The sequence below is a fragment of the Antedon mediterranea genome, chromosome 6, assembly GCF_964355755.1.
Source record: "Antedon mediterranea chromosome 6, ecAntMedi1.1, whole genome shotgun sequence".
Classification (NCBI taxonomy): domain Eukaryota; kingdom Metazoa; phylum Echinodermata; class Crinoidea; order Comatulida; family Antedonidae; genus Antedon; species Antedon mediterranea.
The window spans coordinates 17,374,601-17,393,709 of record NC_092675.1 but is presented as its reverse complement, the minus strand read 5'-3'; the positions used below and the strand labels follow the sequence as shown (position 1 = coordinate 17,393,709).

Here is a 19,109-nt window from a genome sequence, read left to right as displayed (position 1 = left end):
ATGTAATACAATTAATTATAATACAGAACTTAATAATGGATTCTGTATAAAGCTTAACCGAGCATAGTGATCTGTGATATAATTATAAAAACTATTTGTTTAAATTGTTAATTATGAATAATTATTGTGATTTTTACCTTTAAAAAAGTAAAAACATCCTTCATTCCAACAATATAATCTTAATCTTTACTTGTTATATTTATGACGACAATCTTTTGTCATTTTATAAGTATGGTGATACGTATTGTTAGTTTATAACAATACATAAGGTACATGATACAATACATGCTTTGTTTATCTTGCTTACTTTACATTTAATATCATGGTATCAATCTATGAACCTATTCTTTAATGTAAATGAAAGTTTCTTTTGATATAATTATTTAGTGCTTGGCACCAATATTGACGTAATCGGATTAAATGTTATTATAGGACAGCTGAAAAGACTACTTAAAATTCATTGTATTTTATACAGTATTTTTTAAAGAAAAACGCGTAAAATACTATAGATTTATTGTATAATAATTTTTTACAGAATTACGAAATCGATACCGACAATCAAATAGATAGACGCGTGGATGAATGGAAGACATTTTTATAATTTCCTTCATGATCAAACAATTACACTATGAAAACGAAACCAAATATAAAAACAAATATCTCTAGCTTTTTACAATGTTTTTTTTTTCATGAATTACAAGTCCAATTTTAGATATTTTAATTCAATTTTATTTTATTTTTATTAAAATTACATTTGTTCGTATAGGGAAGACTTTTCTGTATATCTAAATTTTATTTTGTCTATTTTCGTTTTGAAAAAAATAGAAAAAAAATTGATTACAATTTTGGACAAAAAAGAGGTCGATCGTTCAATATTTTTTCACACAAAGTTAGGTTTTCTTTAATGTAAATGAACATTTTGAGTTTGAATAATAAAATGTCTTGATTTTTTTTAATGTCAATCGGAAGCAGTGGGTGCAATGGAAGTCACGTTGTGACGGCGTGGACATGCATGGTGAAACCATCAACGTCAATAGACATTTCTAATACAATAACTATTGTTATATAGGTACGGTAATTGTTATCATCGAAAACAAGAATGTGTGATATCCCAAATAAATAAGCAGGAATTTATTGTATTTGATTTCTTCATTTGTATTTTCTCGTCTATTTCTTAGTTAAATCGTTGATTAATTTAACCAAGTACTGAGTTCCAATCAATACCTGTTGGGAATCATGTTTTTATATTTGCAATTTATTGATAGGGTCTATTTCTAATGTATTGCGTATCATATTTACTTATAGTATTTTATTCAAATTGTTTAATGTTTATCATTAATTAATATAATATATCATACTGTCAATTATAGAAACATTGCTCATATTCGGAATCTTATAATCGCGTCGAGCATAGCTCATTGGCGAAAGTTCCGATTTATATATAATTTACAGTGTCACGCAGCACAATTGATTTATATATATATATATAATTATGATCTCATATTGGCGAAAGTTCCGTATTTTTTAGTTGTATGAAAAACTGTTTTCTTGACTTGATTCGAACCTGCAACCTCTCGCTTTCAGGGCGAGTATCACACCACTAGACCACAGAGCCATATATGGTATCATAACAGATTTTCACCCACGATTATGAGTGGCTAGATTTCAATGAAGACACAAAAAAAGCGAAAAGCTAAATCAAAACGATAAAGTAAAACAGCCAGAAAAGTTAGCAGAGCTTTCTGGCAACACTATAGCCCTTCATATTATATATATATATATATACCAATCGAGTTCGAACAATACCATGAAAGCCCCAGTGGTCTAATGGTTAGGACATCTGCATATCAAGCAGGCGGTCCGAGTTCGAGTCTCGGTTTCCTCATCTTTATCGTTTCAAATTAATTAATTCAATTTCAGTATATCACCGGGCGGTTTAGAATTAATGTTCTTTGCCTCTTGTGATTATATATATATATAAAAAAGTATCTCTTCTGAGTTCCCGCCTCGTAAATAAAAATACTGTAAGATGAGGGCGTATCAATTTGATCTCTGGTGCGCGTGCGTACAACTGAGGACTAGTGCTGTTCCGCCGTACCACGCCGAGAATGTTAAAGAGTCGCTATCCAATCGAGTTCGAACAATACCATGAAAGCCCCAGTGGTCTAATGGTTAGGACATCTGCATATCAAGCAGGCGGTCCGAGTTCGAGCCTCGGTTGGGGCGACTTTTTCTCATTCTCACAGATTTCCTCATCTTTATCGTTTCAAATTAATTAATTAAATTTCAGTATATCACCGGGCGGTTTAGAATTAATGTTCTGTGCCTGATTTGTTTATATATATATATATATATATATATATATATATATATATATATATATATATATGATTAGGTTCACTTTTTAGTAATTCTGTCTTTGCCTGGTGGTGTTTGTTTATCTGGGTGTTTTTTGTTTGTTTGTTCCTTGCTTCTTTTTTTTGTTGTATTTTTATATATCCTTTTTATGCAAAAATTAAAAATTAACCCAAACCAATAATATATACAGAATTATTAGGTATTATTAATGAATAGTCATGCAGGCCTACATGGAGATATCAACAAAACATGGTTCCACGAAAAAAAATAGTATGGGAAAATTAGAGCGTTTCCGATGGATTATAACACCTGTCTTATCTATTGATAACTTCCGGTATTTAGTAGCGCTGTGGTCCAGGTACCGTTCTTATGGACCCTGAACCCCATACAGTGTATTACTATTAGGCCTAATCAGTGAGTCTCCCTGGCATACTAAAACAATCAAAATGCAATGAACCGTGATATTTGCCTGATTTTCATTCAGTTTATCCAGGGAGTTGTAAAATAACTCCCTGGTTTATCCTACTGTTCTGTATCCCGTTTGTCTTAATTTCCAAGTAAAAATGAGGTACCACCACGTAACTCCTTATGATTAGGCCTATTATCATAGAAGAGTACTATACGGACGTCGTACCTGGAAATCACGGGAAATCAGTGTTTGTTGACCAATCATTTTTTAAAGAGCCGTATCTGACCATTGCATTGCCCAGTCTGTAAAATTACAGCAGGCCTACTTTATATTATTGTGTTTTCCCTGTTTATCGATACCACGAAGGAAAACGTTTTTGTTCAATCAGAATACTTTGCGATATTTTTTTAATGGATATTTATAGTTATAGTTAGTCACCTGATTTTTGTGGCAAATCATTAGGCTATCATTAATAGTTTTGACATTGTTAGGGTTAGGGCCTATAAGACAGATTTTGGTTGCATGATTGTGGAAAACACATCAATGTGGGTTTTTCTTCATACAAGCTACAGCAAAAATATAATAGGGGTATATATTTTTTCAAAGTCATCGTCAAACGCTGAAAGTCAATACAGTATTTCAAACGCATTCTTTCACCTCTCATTGCTCACATTTAATTAATAATATACTGAAATAAATTCGAGAAAACATTAACTTATTGTGTTTTGTTTTATTTATTGATCGTTGTTTATCGTTTGTAAACCACAGAAAACCACAAATATAAAGAATAAAACATAAATTCACAAAATGCAACAAATTAATACAGTATTTGCGAGTGCAATCATGAAACATTAATATTATAAGTACTTTATCGAAACATATAAAAATAATTGTGCAGATAATAGCACGTTGATATAAAATTCTTTATATTTACAAGGAATTCATTTAATATTTAAATTTATTTCAAACGAGTTTTATCCGGAAGATTCGGTAATTGAGTTGTGCCAACTCGGTGAGGGGACCAGCCCGGTGATTTTAGATTAAAAAATTATCAAAACACCTACCCCAATAAGATTGCACATTATTCTACATACAAGTCTACGTTGCTAAATAAACTACGAGTTAATACCTAACCCACGATCATCTATTAAGCAAAACCGCAACCGAATTTGTCGACTTTAGGTTTAAACTTCCCTTAGGAAAACGAGTTATAAAAACTTTACACGTTGTTAAATGTGTGTACATGTGCTTAAAGCACCTCCTTAAATTCAAAATTGTTCCACCTAAATGATGCTATCACAATACATTACGATGTTAAAACACAATCCTTAGAAAACAAAATCCTTAGAAATTGATCAAACACATACAAATAGTTCACTGGAACATTTTAGGCCTACTCAAAGTTTAATTAAAATTGGCAAACATTTTTTTAAAAATTATGCTTGATTTTTAATGTTTAACAAATAGCACCTATGGACCTCATCTTGCCGTTACCCAAGCCCTGCAACAGGGCTTGTCTGGTCAGTTGGCAGAGGCATTTAATTTCGTCGTTTTTGTGCGTGTAACACGACACCTATGGCAACTAATGTTTGCACAAAAGGCATTACATCTTTAACATTTATAATGTCACAAGTGACTTTAGTTAAAAGTGCCAAAATAGGTTAAAATGAAACGCTTTCAGACTTATGTCCGAGTTGCATAAAATGTCTACATGTGGCGTTTCATGTGAAGAGACAAATGATCAGAACGAGAGAATGCTCGTTCGCATAGATGGCATTGGAAAGGTCGATCACCAGTGTGTTTACGATAATGCCTGGTTAGCTCATCAGATCGTGCAAACTTCCAGCCACATCCTTTCCAGTTGCAAGCATAAGGTTTTTCTCCTGTGTGCGTTCGGAGATGAGCTTTCAGGTGCGAGCTCTTTGTGTAGGTCTTGTTACAGCCTGGGTGTGAACATGTGTGTGTCGTTGTTCTTTTCCTTCCCCATGTTCTGCGCCCTTTCCTTCGGTTCACCTGTGGATTCTGAAGTGGTTGTGACGTCAGAACACTTTCATTTGAAGAGTTGATGAGCAGGTCCATGAGTGGTGAAGTTGGTGGTGTGTTGTGTACGCCTACCGGAACCATATGCTGAGGTTGTTGCAATGCCATTGCAACCAGCTGTGGACTCAGTTGAGACTGGGTAAAACGTGGTACCTTCATTGGTGGTTCAGATACACACTGTTGAGGTGAAGCTGGCGGTGACATGTAACCATGTGGTGTCAAAATACACGGTGATAGTCCATACATTGATTTCTGTTGATGCAATTGTTCACTTGGAATAGAAACAGTCAAATGTGTAAGGTCAGAAGGTGCAAAAACATTATCCATATCTGACCGCATAAGTGGACTGTGCGGTTCCTGTTTTATCGCCATGCCCATTGATGAATCGTCAATATAACGTTTCTGTTGATCTGCGTTGGAATTGTTCAAGATAAAGTCCAAGTCGAGCAAATTATCGTAGCAGTCCCCAATGGATGATGCGGGTGGGGACGAACACATACTCGACGAACAGTCACTGACCGATGCTAGGCTGTTTGGTGAACATGTCTCTGTGCGTTGTTGACCTACCATGCTGTGATCCCAGTCGTGTAATAGCGACTCAACATCATTTAAAACCTGTGAGGGTAAAACATACGGAGGTTGATAATAAGTCATTTGTGGCATATAAATCCTCGGCACATAATAATATGGTGTTTCCCCGCAGTAATAGTGGTAAGCCATTTCTATACGTCCCCGCACTACGATTTTTTCAAACAGAATGTGTGATTGCTAAAGCCTTGTTGGAATTTAAGGTACAGGTGAACAACCAATCACGTGCTAAACTCATTATAATAATACTAGTGTATTTAAATTAAGTTAAAGGCATGGCCAGCCACATGACGTAAAAAAGCAAACACGTACTTTACAGAGAACAATGCACTTAATTATAAAATAGCAAGTCAATTGTAAGCTTGTTTTATTGTTTGTTTCAAAGAAATGATCCACTGGGAAGGCACTTAATCACATTTGCAACAGTTATTCCCCCAATTGAATGTTCTATTAAAACACATCCCCATAGTCCTAAAGTGTCAAATATTGAAAAGGGATTGTAAGGTTGATTTGACAACACATGTGTAGTATGTAAAGTATAACTAGGATAAAACTGATGTCAAAGATGATACCTTGGCATCGGTATACACTATACTAACTAGTAATAGTATATAAAATGAATTCTTACAATAAAATATACATAAAAAAAGTAAAAACTTACATTCATCATGCTCATGTCGAAGTCTGATATTCCTGTACTGAATGCTGAAGGCATTTCACAAATAAGTGCAGCCATTTTTTGTTTTATTTGCTAGAAATTGTAAAAATATTAGATTCAAAGAGGTAAACTCATGAGAAATCGTGTACAATGTGTTCAAAACATGTTCGACAGTAGTTATAGCCATACTGTACTCATAAACCATCGACCAATCATGGTCGATCTAGTAGCGTTAGCCAATGAGATTCGAGTGCTATATTTAGATGGTATATAAACCCGAAGATATTCTGCTGTTAGCTCTCATAGTACTTCTGCTCTCGGAGTATCCTGAGCTGACGCGGCAAATTGCTGTTGCTATGACGATATTGAATATACATGAATAAACATTGGCATAACAAAAGTGTAACAAAAGCCGTGTTTACAAACGATTTCCGATTCATTTAGAAATGAAGTAAATGACGTAAGCTGGTTAAGTCTGACGAGGGTTCACGGATAGAGGTCGCCGCTAGTTCAGTCTAGTGGAAAAGAAAAATATTTCTATTTATCAGCCGGGTCCTTCCGTCTATTTTTAACCGGCTATATAAGCGGAGAGTGTTCGTGACTCACATACCATTCGATCGAATGTAACTGTCGGGGATGTTCGGATCTCAAGCTGCAGAAGTCTGTTGATTTATAGGAAGGATTTCATTTTGTTAAATACGATAACAACACAATCTTATGAGCTAGGAATAAACTTTAAAACGCTATCAAAATAAAATATGATTAAGCTTATTACATAATTACAATAAGGAATCATATTAAATTTAATATATTATAAATGTTATTTATTTATCAATTGTTTATACTTTATCAGCGCATATAATTACTATTAATATATCTCAATGTTATTTTATAAATAGTGCTACTAATATTTATTCAAGACTAAAAATGCGGTATTTTGTAATGATGTATAAAGTGTTGATTTTGTATTTTTTAATATCTGGCTGTAATTCGACTGTTGACATCCACCATTGCAAATGCAAAAGAGCTTATGCAAATATTTTAACTAACAACAGTTTAGTTCTAAAATTATTTTTTTTCAAATATATATATATTTAAAAAATATATTTTTTTGCACTGATGAAATGCTAGTGTTGCCCGAAAGCTCTGCTAACTTTTCTGGCTGTTTTACTTTATCGTTTTGATTTAGCTTTTCGCTTCTTTTTTGTTGTATCTCCATTGAGATCCAGCCACAGATACCCACAGCATTGTATTTTTTCAGTATTTTACCTTTGGATTTATATAACAATAATAATAATATTTATACTGTAATAATAATAATAAAAGGAACAAAATTATAAATTGTGTTCTAGAATGTTCCGTATAGTTTGGCATATGTTCAGTGTAGTTCCGTATATTCAGTATAGTTCCCTATTATGTTCCATAGGGCCTGAATTTAGCCAATTACGTGATAATTATGATTTTTTTGTGTGTGTAAATAATAATCACAAACATTTATAGTTATATCTTTTATTTGCAAATTATCTCTATTAATTTCACGAAGGCAATAAAACAATAGTATTTCCTGTTTGATAATCATACGATTTTGACAGGTACGGTGTAGCTAGGTACCTGTGTATTGTTGTTTGTTTATCATTCATTCACGTGCCTACGCACTGTCAAAATCACCTTTTTAGGCCAAAGAAAAATAGTCGATATTAGACTGCAAAGTCATGAAATAATTATTAAAAACAAATCCGATAAATAGTCGTTATCATTACTCACTGAATACAAATAGACAAATAGCCTTGATGATGAGGATATTTAATTCACGATTATACCATCATAAAATAGTGCACTTGTAATTCTTCTCTGCACAAAAATATTTAAATATTTTCTTAATTGTGTTCCTAAAGTGACTAAGTATCGTATGTTGTGTTAATCATTTCATCGTGTTTTAAATAACTAATCTCAACTTATTGAAACATATCATACTCCAGTTAATTATTGATATAGGCCTATTTTTTTATAGACCGTATACCAAACCTTATTTCCTAATATCTTTGGTTTGAATTTAAGATCACGTCCCTAAAAAGACACGTTCTTTCACGTCCCATTTCTCTAATACGCTATTACAAAATAAATGTCGTATAAAATCGCAATATTCGACCCGGTACTCTGTCGATGGTCTAGTAATGTATAGGCAAATTCTGTAATATAGCATCACATTACGGGTATACAGTGAATGTTCCTATAATTTAATACTGTATAGAATTTGTTATGCCAATAAAGAAGAAGAAAAACTGCTGAGCAACAGCAAAACTTGATCATGGAAATGGTTTAATTAGCAATATTGATCAAATAACCAAACAATTTCCCTAATCTCAAACTATTGTTTAGCTCCCTGGCTCCTGGCGGTGAGATCAGACACTACACCATAATCACCGCAAAATTGTGGTTACTACCGAATTGGTACATTTATGTATAGGCCTAAAATCGGATCTGTCTATAAATAATGAAGCCCATCCGTACATGACACTATTTCAATTACTGTAATTACCCATCAATTGAGAGATAACTAAATATTAGGATTTTTATTTATGAGTTTTCTTTTGTCTACTTGTTGACGTGTTAAAATATTGCCGACTTCCATTAGTAAATAATCAATTTTATTATTTGTTTAAAAAGGAAGTCGGGAACTGGTGATTACTAGCAACATGTTAATTAAAATTACTTTAGACAATTACACATTTTTTTTTTTATCGAACTTGACTTTGAACTGCCATGTACAGAAAATGCCCGTGCCATTTGCAAATTAATATCTGCGGAGGGTTTTACAGATTAAAGGCTTATCAATCAGTCAATTAATCAAACATTAGCATTCACTTTCTTTCAAAGATAGAAATGAATAGGCCTAGTCACTTTTACAAAATTGAAAATATTATGTCTAACTAGACGTGCTGAGGAAATTTGAAATCATAAATTCATTTTCATAAAAACCGCAGTATCTGCAATCATGATATTTCGATTGGACGAAACCCAAATTAACGACTCGTATACATCTCAGCTTAAATAAACTGCTTAGTCCTTCATAGATCAACAGGGGTTTTATTTATCTATTTCAGCAACAATTAAAACAACATAATATAATATATAACTTTGAGTGTGCCAATTAAGATCAACGTACACCAATAACACGCAAAGCAACAACTAGGCATAATAGTAACCCATTACACATATTTTGGTAATATGGCATTATTTCCATCACATAAGATGGAATATTTCCACAACATTAGTGAATTGTGACTCATTTTCAATATACTTATACAGTACAAGAGCTGTTGGCACCTATGGTATGGTATGGTATAACTGACTCATTCCGTTACTTGCAGGATTTTCCAAGAGCTGATATTTCATTATAAATAACTACTAATTCTGAACTAGGGATTTATTATTACGTGAACAATGAGAGCACACATTCAACTCAAAGCGTTCTGAGAAGACAAGCCTCATGACTAGGCCAAGTTAAAGTTAAATCACAGGCTGATCCAGAGGGTTTGTATCACAGACGGGATCACAGAGGACTACTTCATAGCCGCAGTTTCACCCCTTTCCCAATATCATCGATCAACTTTCCTCCATGTTTAACGTGATCACTCTATATAAGAGTTTGGTTCCTGGTTGGTTCCATTGGTTTCGGAGTTTATTTTTGAGTGGGGGAGATGGGTAGGATAAGGGATAGGGAGGGTAGGGCTATAATTTGAGATATCAATGGACCATGGAGGGTGGTACATAAAGGAAGGGTCACGTGTGAATACTGTAGACCACACGTTCTCTATAATTTTTTTATCAAAAGATTTACCAGTACATTATTAAACAATTAATTCATTAAAGGCCTAAGGATATATTATGATAAGTCTATAAGAAAAATTAAATCTGTAAAAATATCTAACATCTGTACCGTCTATGAATAGACAAAGTAGGATTTGCAAAAACAAAATTATCGTTTTACAAACAGAAATTAAGCCTTGTCGATCGTTATGTGGTACCCACGGTACCTGAAATGCAGCAGATCAAAGCTAGAACCCAGTCATTGAGAAAACGGAAATCAAGGTATTCTGTTTAATCGTGTTTAATGCCAATACGGTTAGAATCGAGTGGTAATGAGGCGAAACTCAAACAATACGAAGAATGTCAATCCTTTCTTTTGTTGTATAAACGGCTTGTTGAATCTCTATACAGTTAGGTATACCGCAGCCTGCATTGTTACGTACTGTCACGTACCGTACCAGATACACACGTATGTCAATATTAATATAGAGAATAAAATCTTATCATAATGATAATTTAATGATTTACAGTGCATACATTAGCCATTTACCCTTCAAGTTTTGACCCTCAATTAACTACTCTAAACAAAGTTCATTTTTCGGCTGTGTTCCAGGCATCAGAAATTTATCCATGACTTTCATGTGAGGCGGAGGTCTATTATTTCATTAGTACAATACAAATAATAGGCCTCTGTATTGATAGCTGTATTGATTCCTTGTTTAATTCTTTTATTTTTTCTGGAAACCTTATTAAAGGTACTTATTTTAATGATTTATATATTGACGTCGGATGGGATTTTTGACAGTTCACACAAATGCAAGTCACCTTTTAGGCCTAACAGCTTAAGGAAATACTAAGGTTTTAGTACTTACTTTATGCAGACTTTCGATTAGGAAAATAACTGATTTTCCTGTATGGTACTGAAAAATGATGGGTTAATTATCTGAATCACCGACGTTACTTTTGAGGGCTTAAAAAACACCGAAAATAACACATAAGTATTTTTTAAACAAATTAACTGACATGAATTAAATATAACTAATAATTACTATTCCAACGACAGATTTAATATGCAATTTAACAAAACTGGTAATGTTTTTTGTATACCGTACTAATACTATACTGTATTTAGTCTAGTAGTGTAGTATTACGGTAATGATGCATTCAGACCCTGCTGTATGAACCGTGTTCACACACATTCGTGGTGTTTGAATTTTAAAAGAAAATGTTTTTAAAATATCAGAAATGCATTTTAGCTAGTATAATTTGGTAAAAATATATAATTTTGTATTTTTCGATATTTAAAAATGAAAATAAAAAATGAAAAACAAAAAATTAACTCGCCCGATAAGGGACTTGAACCCTTGACCCTCAGATTAAAAGTCTGATGCTCTACCGACTGAGCTAACCGGGCTCGCGTGGTGTAGATTGGAAATGTATTCGATACCATTGTTGCAGTTCATTATTTACGACTATATAGCGCCAAAAGAAACGCGCCGATGTTTAAAAATGTTTTCTCTGAGTTAGGCCTATAAAAATATAATGTCCTACGACACTAGTTAGTACGTAGGAGGCAGCGCAGGCCTACTCAATGTTTGTAGACGAGTCGAGTACGCCTAGCCTAGTTGGCTACCAGGCTAGTAGCTAGTAGGCGCAGCCTAGTAGTAATTAGTACTAGACAGATATGCCAGTACTAGTACTACTAGTAGGCCCTAGGCTAGTAGTAGTAGGCTAACTCTAAGAGGGTCATGTTGTACAGTGAGTACAATTACTATACTAAGCCTAGACTACAATCAGAGACAAGATAGTACTCAATTCCTGAATGATTTATTGGGTTTCACAGTTCCAAGTTGAAAAATTATACGTTCTTCTGACGTCTACGGTCACGTTCGGATGAGAACATTTACGTTCCATTCATCTTAATACACCCGGTTCTGTGGCAGAACATTTTCATGATAAAACCAAGGTTACTGGCATAAAACAATGCAACTCCTCTCCGAAAAACGTGACCGTGTAGACTATTAAGACCGTATACGTTTTTAACTTGGAACTCTCAAACCCAATGGACTTAATGTATCATTTAAATCATTTAGGAATTGATTACTATCTTGTCTCTGATTGACATGAGTTATTATTATGTAATATCTTTTGTTTGTCAATGCTTTTGTCAATTTGTTATTTCCTTGTTCATTTACGCCCATAATAGACTCCTTTGTTTTCTAGTGTAGGCTACCCTTTCTCTCGTCTTTTACCAATTACCTGATGATGACCTATGGTGGAAAGTACTACTGTAGTACAATAAATATTTTATTTTGAGGCAGAAACAAGAACTTTAATTTGTTTTATTTTATACATGATCCTGCCTATGCAGCACCTATTTCTTTCCTGATATTTACTACAAATATAATTATATATATATATATATATATATATATATATATATATATATATATATATATATATATATATATATATATATATATATATATATATATATAATATTAAATTGTCCACATGTTCCTCTCTAATAACTTGCAGCAGAAAAGTTAGGCATTCACTCACTTTGAATAAGGAAAGCCTACATTTTGTGTAGGGAATGGTTCCTACATCCATAGTTATGTAACCATGCTCTACTGGTAATTAAAATCGTCCTAAAAACAACGATAATTTATTTTTGTAGAGAAGCAAACGGTCAATCATTGTAATGACGGCATAAGCCCATTTCTATAATATACCTGTAGCCTTGTCAGTTTCTAAGCTATAGATATTTTCAGTTTCATAAAAAATTAAAAAAACTAAATAAATTTTATTTACAGTAAATGCGAATGGTAAGAAAATATAATACAGTATAGGCCTAGCTATTTTCCGGAACCACCAAATAATAAATAATTATAATAAACAATAATTTATTTTTACTTTACATTCCAGCAGCCTATATATAGTTTTTTCACAATCCGTTCCGACTTATCTCGTCACACCCGCACATTCGATCCTCCGGGGAATTTCCTGATATATGATCTTGGTTCACCACCCAGAGGTATCCGGGTTTACTGGAAAAATGTCAATTTATTGAAGCCATCTTCCTTCCTCGTCTGAATTACAATATTATATAGTGCTATGTTTAAAGATCATTTAGGCCTATGAAATTAATAAAGTATATAAAAAAGATACATGTGCAAACGACGCAACATAGCCGATAATGAAATAAAAAAGCATGTAAAGAAAATATAAATATATATATATACTGTACTGTAAAATATATACTATATATAATAATATACTAAATATATATATATATATATATATATATATATATATATATGATATCGACAGCATTGTCATTTTTTTTCAGTAATTTGCCTTTGGATTTATGATAAATACATATATATATAAATACAGGTATAACAAATAGGCTTATTTGTTTCAATAATGAGGTCGTTCATAAACGTGTTTTTTACTTTAAATAAATTTAATTTCAAAAATAAAGAAGCGGAAGTGTAAGCCATGCGCTTAAGAACACGACTGAGTATGTAGATGATACGTCGTATCTCCTTATAAAGCAGTCTATTTTTATCAACATCTCATCACATCCCGCTCGCTCAGTCTATATTGAGAGATTCATTAACAATATTATGTAAACTCAATGATCTAATAAAGTTGAGGTACTACATCATGAGTCACAACATTGGTTGTAATAACACCATGGTCACAACACACGTTCGCCAAATTAATTAATTATGTATACGCTATGTATTTTTATTATAATATAAATTAGTAAATTTAACACAATATAATATAGTGGCGCCGACCTACATTAAAATGAAGGCAAATACAAATATTTATTTTGTCAATTTTCTTATTAAAAAACTGTTAATTTGCTTGGTAACCCACTCTCCATTATCATGATTGTAAAAGGTCACTTGTCGATTTTAGCTTATGTTGTAGTTCATTCCTGTCCACTGCCCCACCCCATTAAGCTTTTGTTTCCAATGTGTGCTTTTATTTCTTCGTCTACTTGTTTAATTTAGAATCTCAGATCTGCGACAATGCATATCATTGACCTGGACTTTTGTATTAACGGACGCTTCAATTGTTCATTTCCTACTGTGGTGTCATTTAGCCATCCACCTTTAATTTATGACATTTATTCTTTTGTCACCTTTGAATGATCCCTAATCATGATTTGATTAGAAATGTGTTAACCACTCACCTTTTGAGCTTTTCATTCAATTAATGGTGTTCTTTGTTGAACGACACAAAGATATATTAATGTTAAAAACTTATTGAAATTGCTGCAAATTAAACTAGATTTGAACTCTTTCTTATTACTTTATGTATTTCTTTAAAGCCACAACAGGCCTATATTAAGATAACAACTAAGAAACTTGATCTTATTTTAAAAAGGAGGTTCACAGAAATATCGAGATCATCAATAAGCCTATGTTTAGGCCTAACCTTTATTTGTAAAAAGTTAAATACTTAAATAGGCCTACTCTGCAAAATAAACGATTTTAATAAGCATTATATACCCCTAAAAAGAAACATAAAATTAGGAGACAATAACAATAAAAAAACAAGCATGAAGTCTTGATATGTCATCTTTGAGTGTTAAATTAAGGATGTACTGTACAAGAAAATTGAAAGTTTAATTGATTGTAATGATTCAACACTTGTTACAGAAAAATTTAAAAAAAATGATAAAAATAGAATTGATCCGGTCTATGAGGACGGGTGATGTTCTCAACACCAGTTCAATTCAGTGTGGGTCTGGTGGATGTCACGCACGTTCACATGGTCAACGGAAACCAGTGGTTTTGCACCTGTAGTACCTCTCTCTCACAGAAAATAGTTCCCCATGACAGTATTCTCATGAGCTTAGTTCTCTAGAGACAGTTTCTCTGGATAAGGTTTTATGTTGTTACCATATCAAATTAATTTATCTGCTAAAATGTTTGACTATGGTGTGTTTAATCAATAAAGATATTGATAAAATAAATATTTAGAGGACCGGTAGGCTATACCTACATCTTGTAGTTCAATCCGATTCCTTTTAACTTATTCATTAAATTATTAAACACAGCATCTTGGAATAGCTAAAACATGATTTGACCACCACCACCACCACCTTAAGTTTCGCCTGTAGTTGTCAGCTATGACGTCGAAGGAACAAAATGAGTACCCGTAGTTCTCAATTTCTAATCTTCAAGGTAAATTCAATTTGATTTTCATTTAAAAATGTTTCCTATTTATTGTTTGTTCCACCTAAAACATACTTACTTTCACAGAGAGACAGATTTCTTTCTGACCTTCCTATCATAAATACACTTTTGTTCTACATTCATGTATTCCGTGTTAAGCTCTGTCTACACTACCAAACTTTATGTGACAAAAATGTGATGTGCCTATTAACATGATGATGAAATATCACTACCATATTTGGGCATATCACCACCATACTTTTAAAGTCCGACTAGTTTGATAGTGTAGACAGAGCTTAAGTTTGTCCCCAATTTAATCAACCTTTTAGGCTTCCAATCAAGACTATTTTCAGAAATAGACTACAAAATATTTTAGAATTATAAAATAAGAATCATCAAATTGGGAACTTAATGATGATTCCTTTAAACACCCTAATTATTTTTTAAAGATATATAATTTTTCTCTGAAATTGCATGTTGATGATATTTGTTTTTTTGTTTACTTTGATCAACAATTGAATCAAAACAATAGTAAAGAACCAATTGTATGGTCAAGTCAAGTCTGTGGTTAAATTCATCTGTTTTGTCTTGTTTATATATTAAAACGAAATTATTATTTTGTTGATTGTTCATGTTCAAAAAAGTGGCTATAGTAAAACTACAAAATGACCTATTCAGTTTGTTTTATTCATCTTTAATGTTTTTAGGGCAATACATTTTTAATGTAATACTAATGTATTTATTCCACTTAACCTAATCTTGGAAAAGGAAACGTGATCCATTTGCTCACATTATTCATAATTGTTTAATTCCAAACAGTTCCGACCGATAGTGTAGATTCACAGCGATAGAATTTTCTTCGGAAATTATTTGGAACGATTACACTTAATTGACACGCGTCAAAGTTTGAATACCGATATGGTCTTGAAATTGAACTAACGGTCAACGATTCGGACCGGCAGTACTTAGCAATATATATTCGGTATCTTTATTCATTCAATTATGCAAAAAAATATACACTGCAGCAGTATTTGTACAACAATGATTTAGTTAATAGGCAAATTGGACATATGAATATAAAAAAACAGACACAATAAAAAAAAAGAGCAAACGCTACAACTCAAATGTTTTAAAAATAATTACACAGATTTCTAAGATGTCAATATTAGGCCTACTCGATCAATTTCATCATTTCAAAATAGGGCTATTTTTTTTAAACGTTCAGTTGTCATAAAGGGTATTTCAAAAGTTTTACTTTTACGCAGTTTCATTGAAGAATTTTTGAGCAAATTTTTTGCATAATTCAACTCTACGCTGCGACAAAAATATAACTTTATTATGTCGACTGAAGACTATATACGTTCTCTCATACCGTACTGCTGTTTATGATCGACTGACACTAAATCAAGTAACCAAGTTCGTATTGTTTGAAATATGAAAAATAATTACCGAAATAAATTGTTTTAAATCATACATCGAATATGACCTATTATTAAATATATTGTACACTATATAGTGTTTTTTCCCCTTTAATCTTTCAATTACAGTAATTTCAAATAAAAAACAAACCGTAATTCAATATACTAAAATATGTTTTTCTTGTGTAAGAGGACGTGGGCCTAATATAATCTCCAATGCATGAAAATTGATTAATATATTACAACCGGATAATTACTGATATAACTTGGATATAATTTTATACCTATATAGTTTTATTAACTAACTTAATTGTTATTAAAACACATCTATGCAACTATTGGTTACAATTTTAAATGAACATTTACTCTTAAATTACTATAGAAGATAACAGGCTTTTATGGCGATCGTGCTAACTGGTATATTTGAATCTCATTCTATATTCATTCAGGAAATTAAGGCCCATTAATAAAATAATATATCGTAGGCCTACTGCAATTTTGTTTAATTTCTAACTAACTTGGTGGCGCTTTACTCATATTGTTTTTTTGGGCATAAAAGAAAAATGATAATAAGAGTTGACTTAACGTTGGCTAACTACCAAAGAGAAATCTTACTGAAGGAAATAACTATTCGCAAACCGGACGCTAAATGAATTTTGAATTAATAACCGTGTGAAATAATGTGAGTGTCATATTTGGAAAATACGTTAACTGTTTCAAGTTCAACAGCAGATGTTTCTGGCATTGACGTTATTGCCAGTAAAAACGAAATCCCATATGATTACATATGATTGATTAAATAAGTTATGATGTCTAAACGTAATGAGATTTTTCGCGCCGCGGCTCTAGCCAGCTATGTCCCAGGAGGACACATTCATTAATAAGCTGTTTCATAGCGGTAGCTTTAGTATCTAAGGCTGACAGTTTTGTGAATTTGGAAACTCGACTATAATTTATAGGTAGCTGCTGGACCCAAAAAACGTCTGGGAGAAGAGAGTCTATATGAAAGCCTTTGCTGATAATACAGTATTATTGAGATGTAGACGGAAATCTGTAAAATCTTGTTTAATAAATAATAACTTCGTTTTTGCTGTCAACCAGGCCGGTATTATAATAAGTCACATTCAAATAATCATTCGATAATGGTCAAAACTTTATTTTGGCTCTGTCAACATAAAGGGAAGTATTTACAATGACTTTCTTTTTTATGACTGTCAATCTAGGCCAATGTTATAATTCAAAATGAAACTCCAACCTCTCTAATCAAAAGATTGAACTCGAAAACGGACCGTTTTTTTGAATTGGGTATGTTGAAACATTTCAATATTCATTTAAAAAAGTACATTAATTATGGTATTGATCAGTGGCTATAGAGGCGTAAAAACCCTCGGTCAATATCATGTAAAATGCACTGTGGAAGGGTCATTATTAAGACTGCAAAATTGGGCTTATCAACAAATAAATACTTTCGTTCAAAATGTAAAATCAAGGCTGAAAAATTGGGCTTATCAACAACAAAATATTTTATTATTAGACGCGATAACATCAAGGATAATCAGTATAATTATTAATATAGCCACTGTTACTAGTTTTATTCTACATGCTAAAGTAAATAAAAATCCACTAGAAAACAAGCAAGTCTGAATGTTATGCTTATTAGCCATTCTATGTTTGTTACTGTAGGCCTATGATTATTTGCAATGTCCACATATTATTTCCGTGGGCATATCCATAGTGTATCACTCACAAAAAAGACGTGTGAGGTTCTTTCTTTAGATTTTGAAGAATGATTTGTGTTACAGGTTCACACAAGAGTCAAATGCTCAAGATATCAGCTAACGCCATGGGACCCTTGGCTTATCAATGAATAATAAATACAGTACTACTTTCGTTCAATTGAAATCGGAATCTGACCGTTTCATTAAATTGGGTGTGATTAGGCCTAAACATATAATAATTTATTAAAAAGGTACAATAAAAACAAATGCATCAGAGGCGTAAAGAACCCACGGTCAATATCATGTAAAATGTATATGGTATAAGCACTGTGGAAGGGGTCATTATTATTAAACTGGAAAATTCGGCTTATCAACAAATAAATACTTTCATTTAAAATGTAAAATAAGAATGCAAAATTGGGCTTATCAACAAATAAATACTTTCGTTCAAAATGTAAAATAAGACTGCACAATTGGGCTTTATCAACAAATAAAATACTTTTTTTCAAAATGTAAAATTAGGACTGGAAAATTTGGCTTATAAACAAATAAATACTTTTTTTCAAAATGTAAAATTAAGACTGGAAAATTGGGCTTATAAACAAATAAATACTTCCGTTCAAAATGTAAGAAAACATTTTTTAAATATAATCCTTAAGCTTTGTCTATACTATCAAACTAAATATGACGTGCCCATATTATATAGACATGACGATGTCATATCACTACGATATTCGGGCATATCACTACCATATTTGGGCAGATCACACTTTTTTTGTTAAACTAGTTGGGACAGTGTAGACACAGAACAATTATGTGATCGAAACATAAGTCGGAATTGGACTGACGCGATTGATTTAATTGGGTATTTTTATTAATGTAATGATTCATTAAAAACTATAATACCGATAC

The 19,109-nt window shown here is 32.3% G+C and overlaps 1 protein-coding gene and 1 non-coding gene across 2 annotated transcripts; both read right to left on the bottom strand.

The window, feature by feature from the left end:
* Window positions 1-3,537: 3,537 nt before the first annotated feature.
* LOC140051215 (uncharacterized) lies at window positions 3,538-6,210 on the bottom strand. Its single transcript, XM_072096352.1, has 2 exons — window positions 6,057-6,210; window positions 3,538-5,422 (listed from the first exon to the last, which is right to left on the bottom strand). Exons 1-2 carry the CDS (start codon window positions 6,129-6,131, stop codon window positions 4,475-4,477), a joined length of 1,023 nt encoding a protein of 340 aa, XP_071952453.1. The 5' UTR covers window positions 6,132-6,210; the 3' UTR covers window positions 3,538-4,474.
* Window positions 6,211-11,204: 4,994 nt separating this feature from the next.
* Trnak-uuu (transfer RNA lysine (anticodon UUU)) lies at window positions 11,205-11,277 on the bottom strand. Its single transcript has one exon. It is a non-coding gene; the product is annotated as a tRNA-Lys (tRNA).
* Window positions 11,278-19,109: the final 7,832 nt, after the last annotated feature.

Coding starts and splice junctions, on each gene's coding strand:
- LOC140051215 (XM_072096352.1), bottom strand. CDS start 6,131: ATGGCTGCACTTATTTGTGAAATGCCTTCAGCATTCAGTACAGGAATA. Junction 5,423..6,056: donor TCGACATGAGCATGATGAAT/GTAAGTTTTTAC, acceptor TTACCCTCACAG/GTTTTAAATGATGTTGAGTC.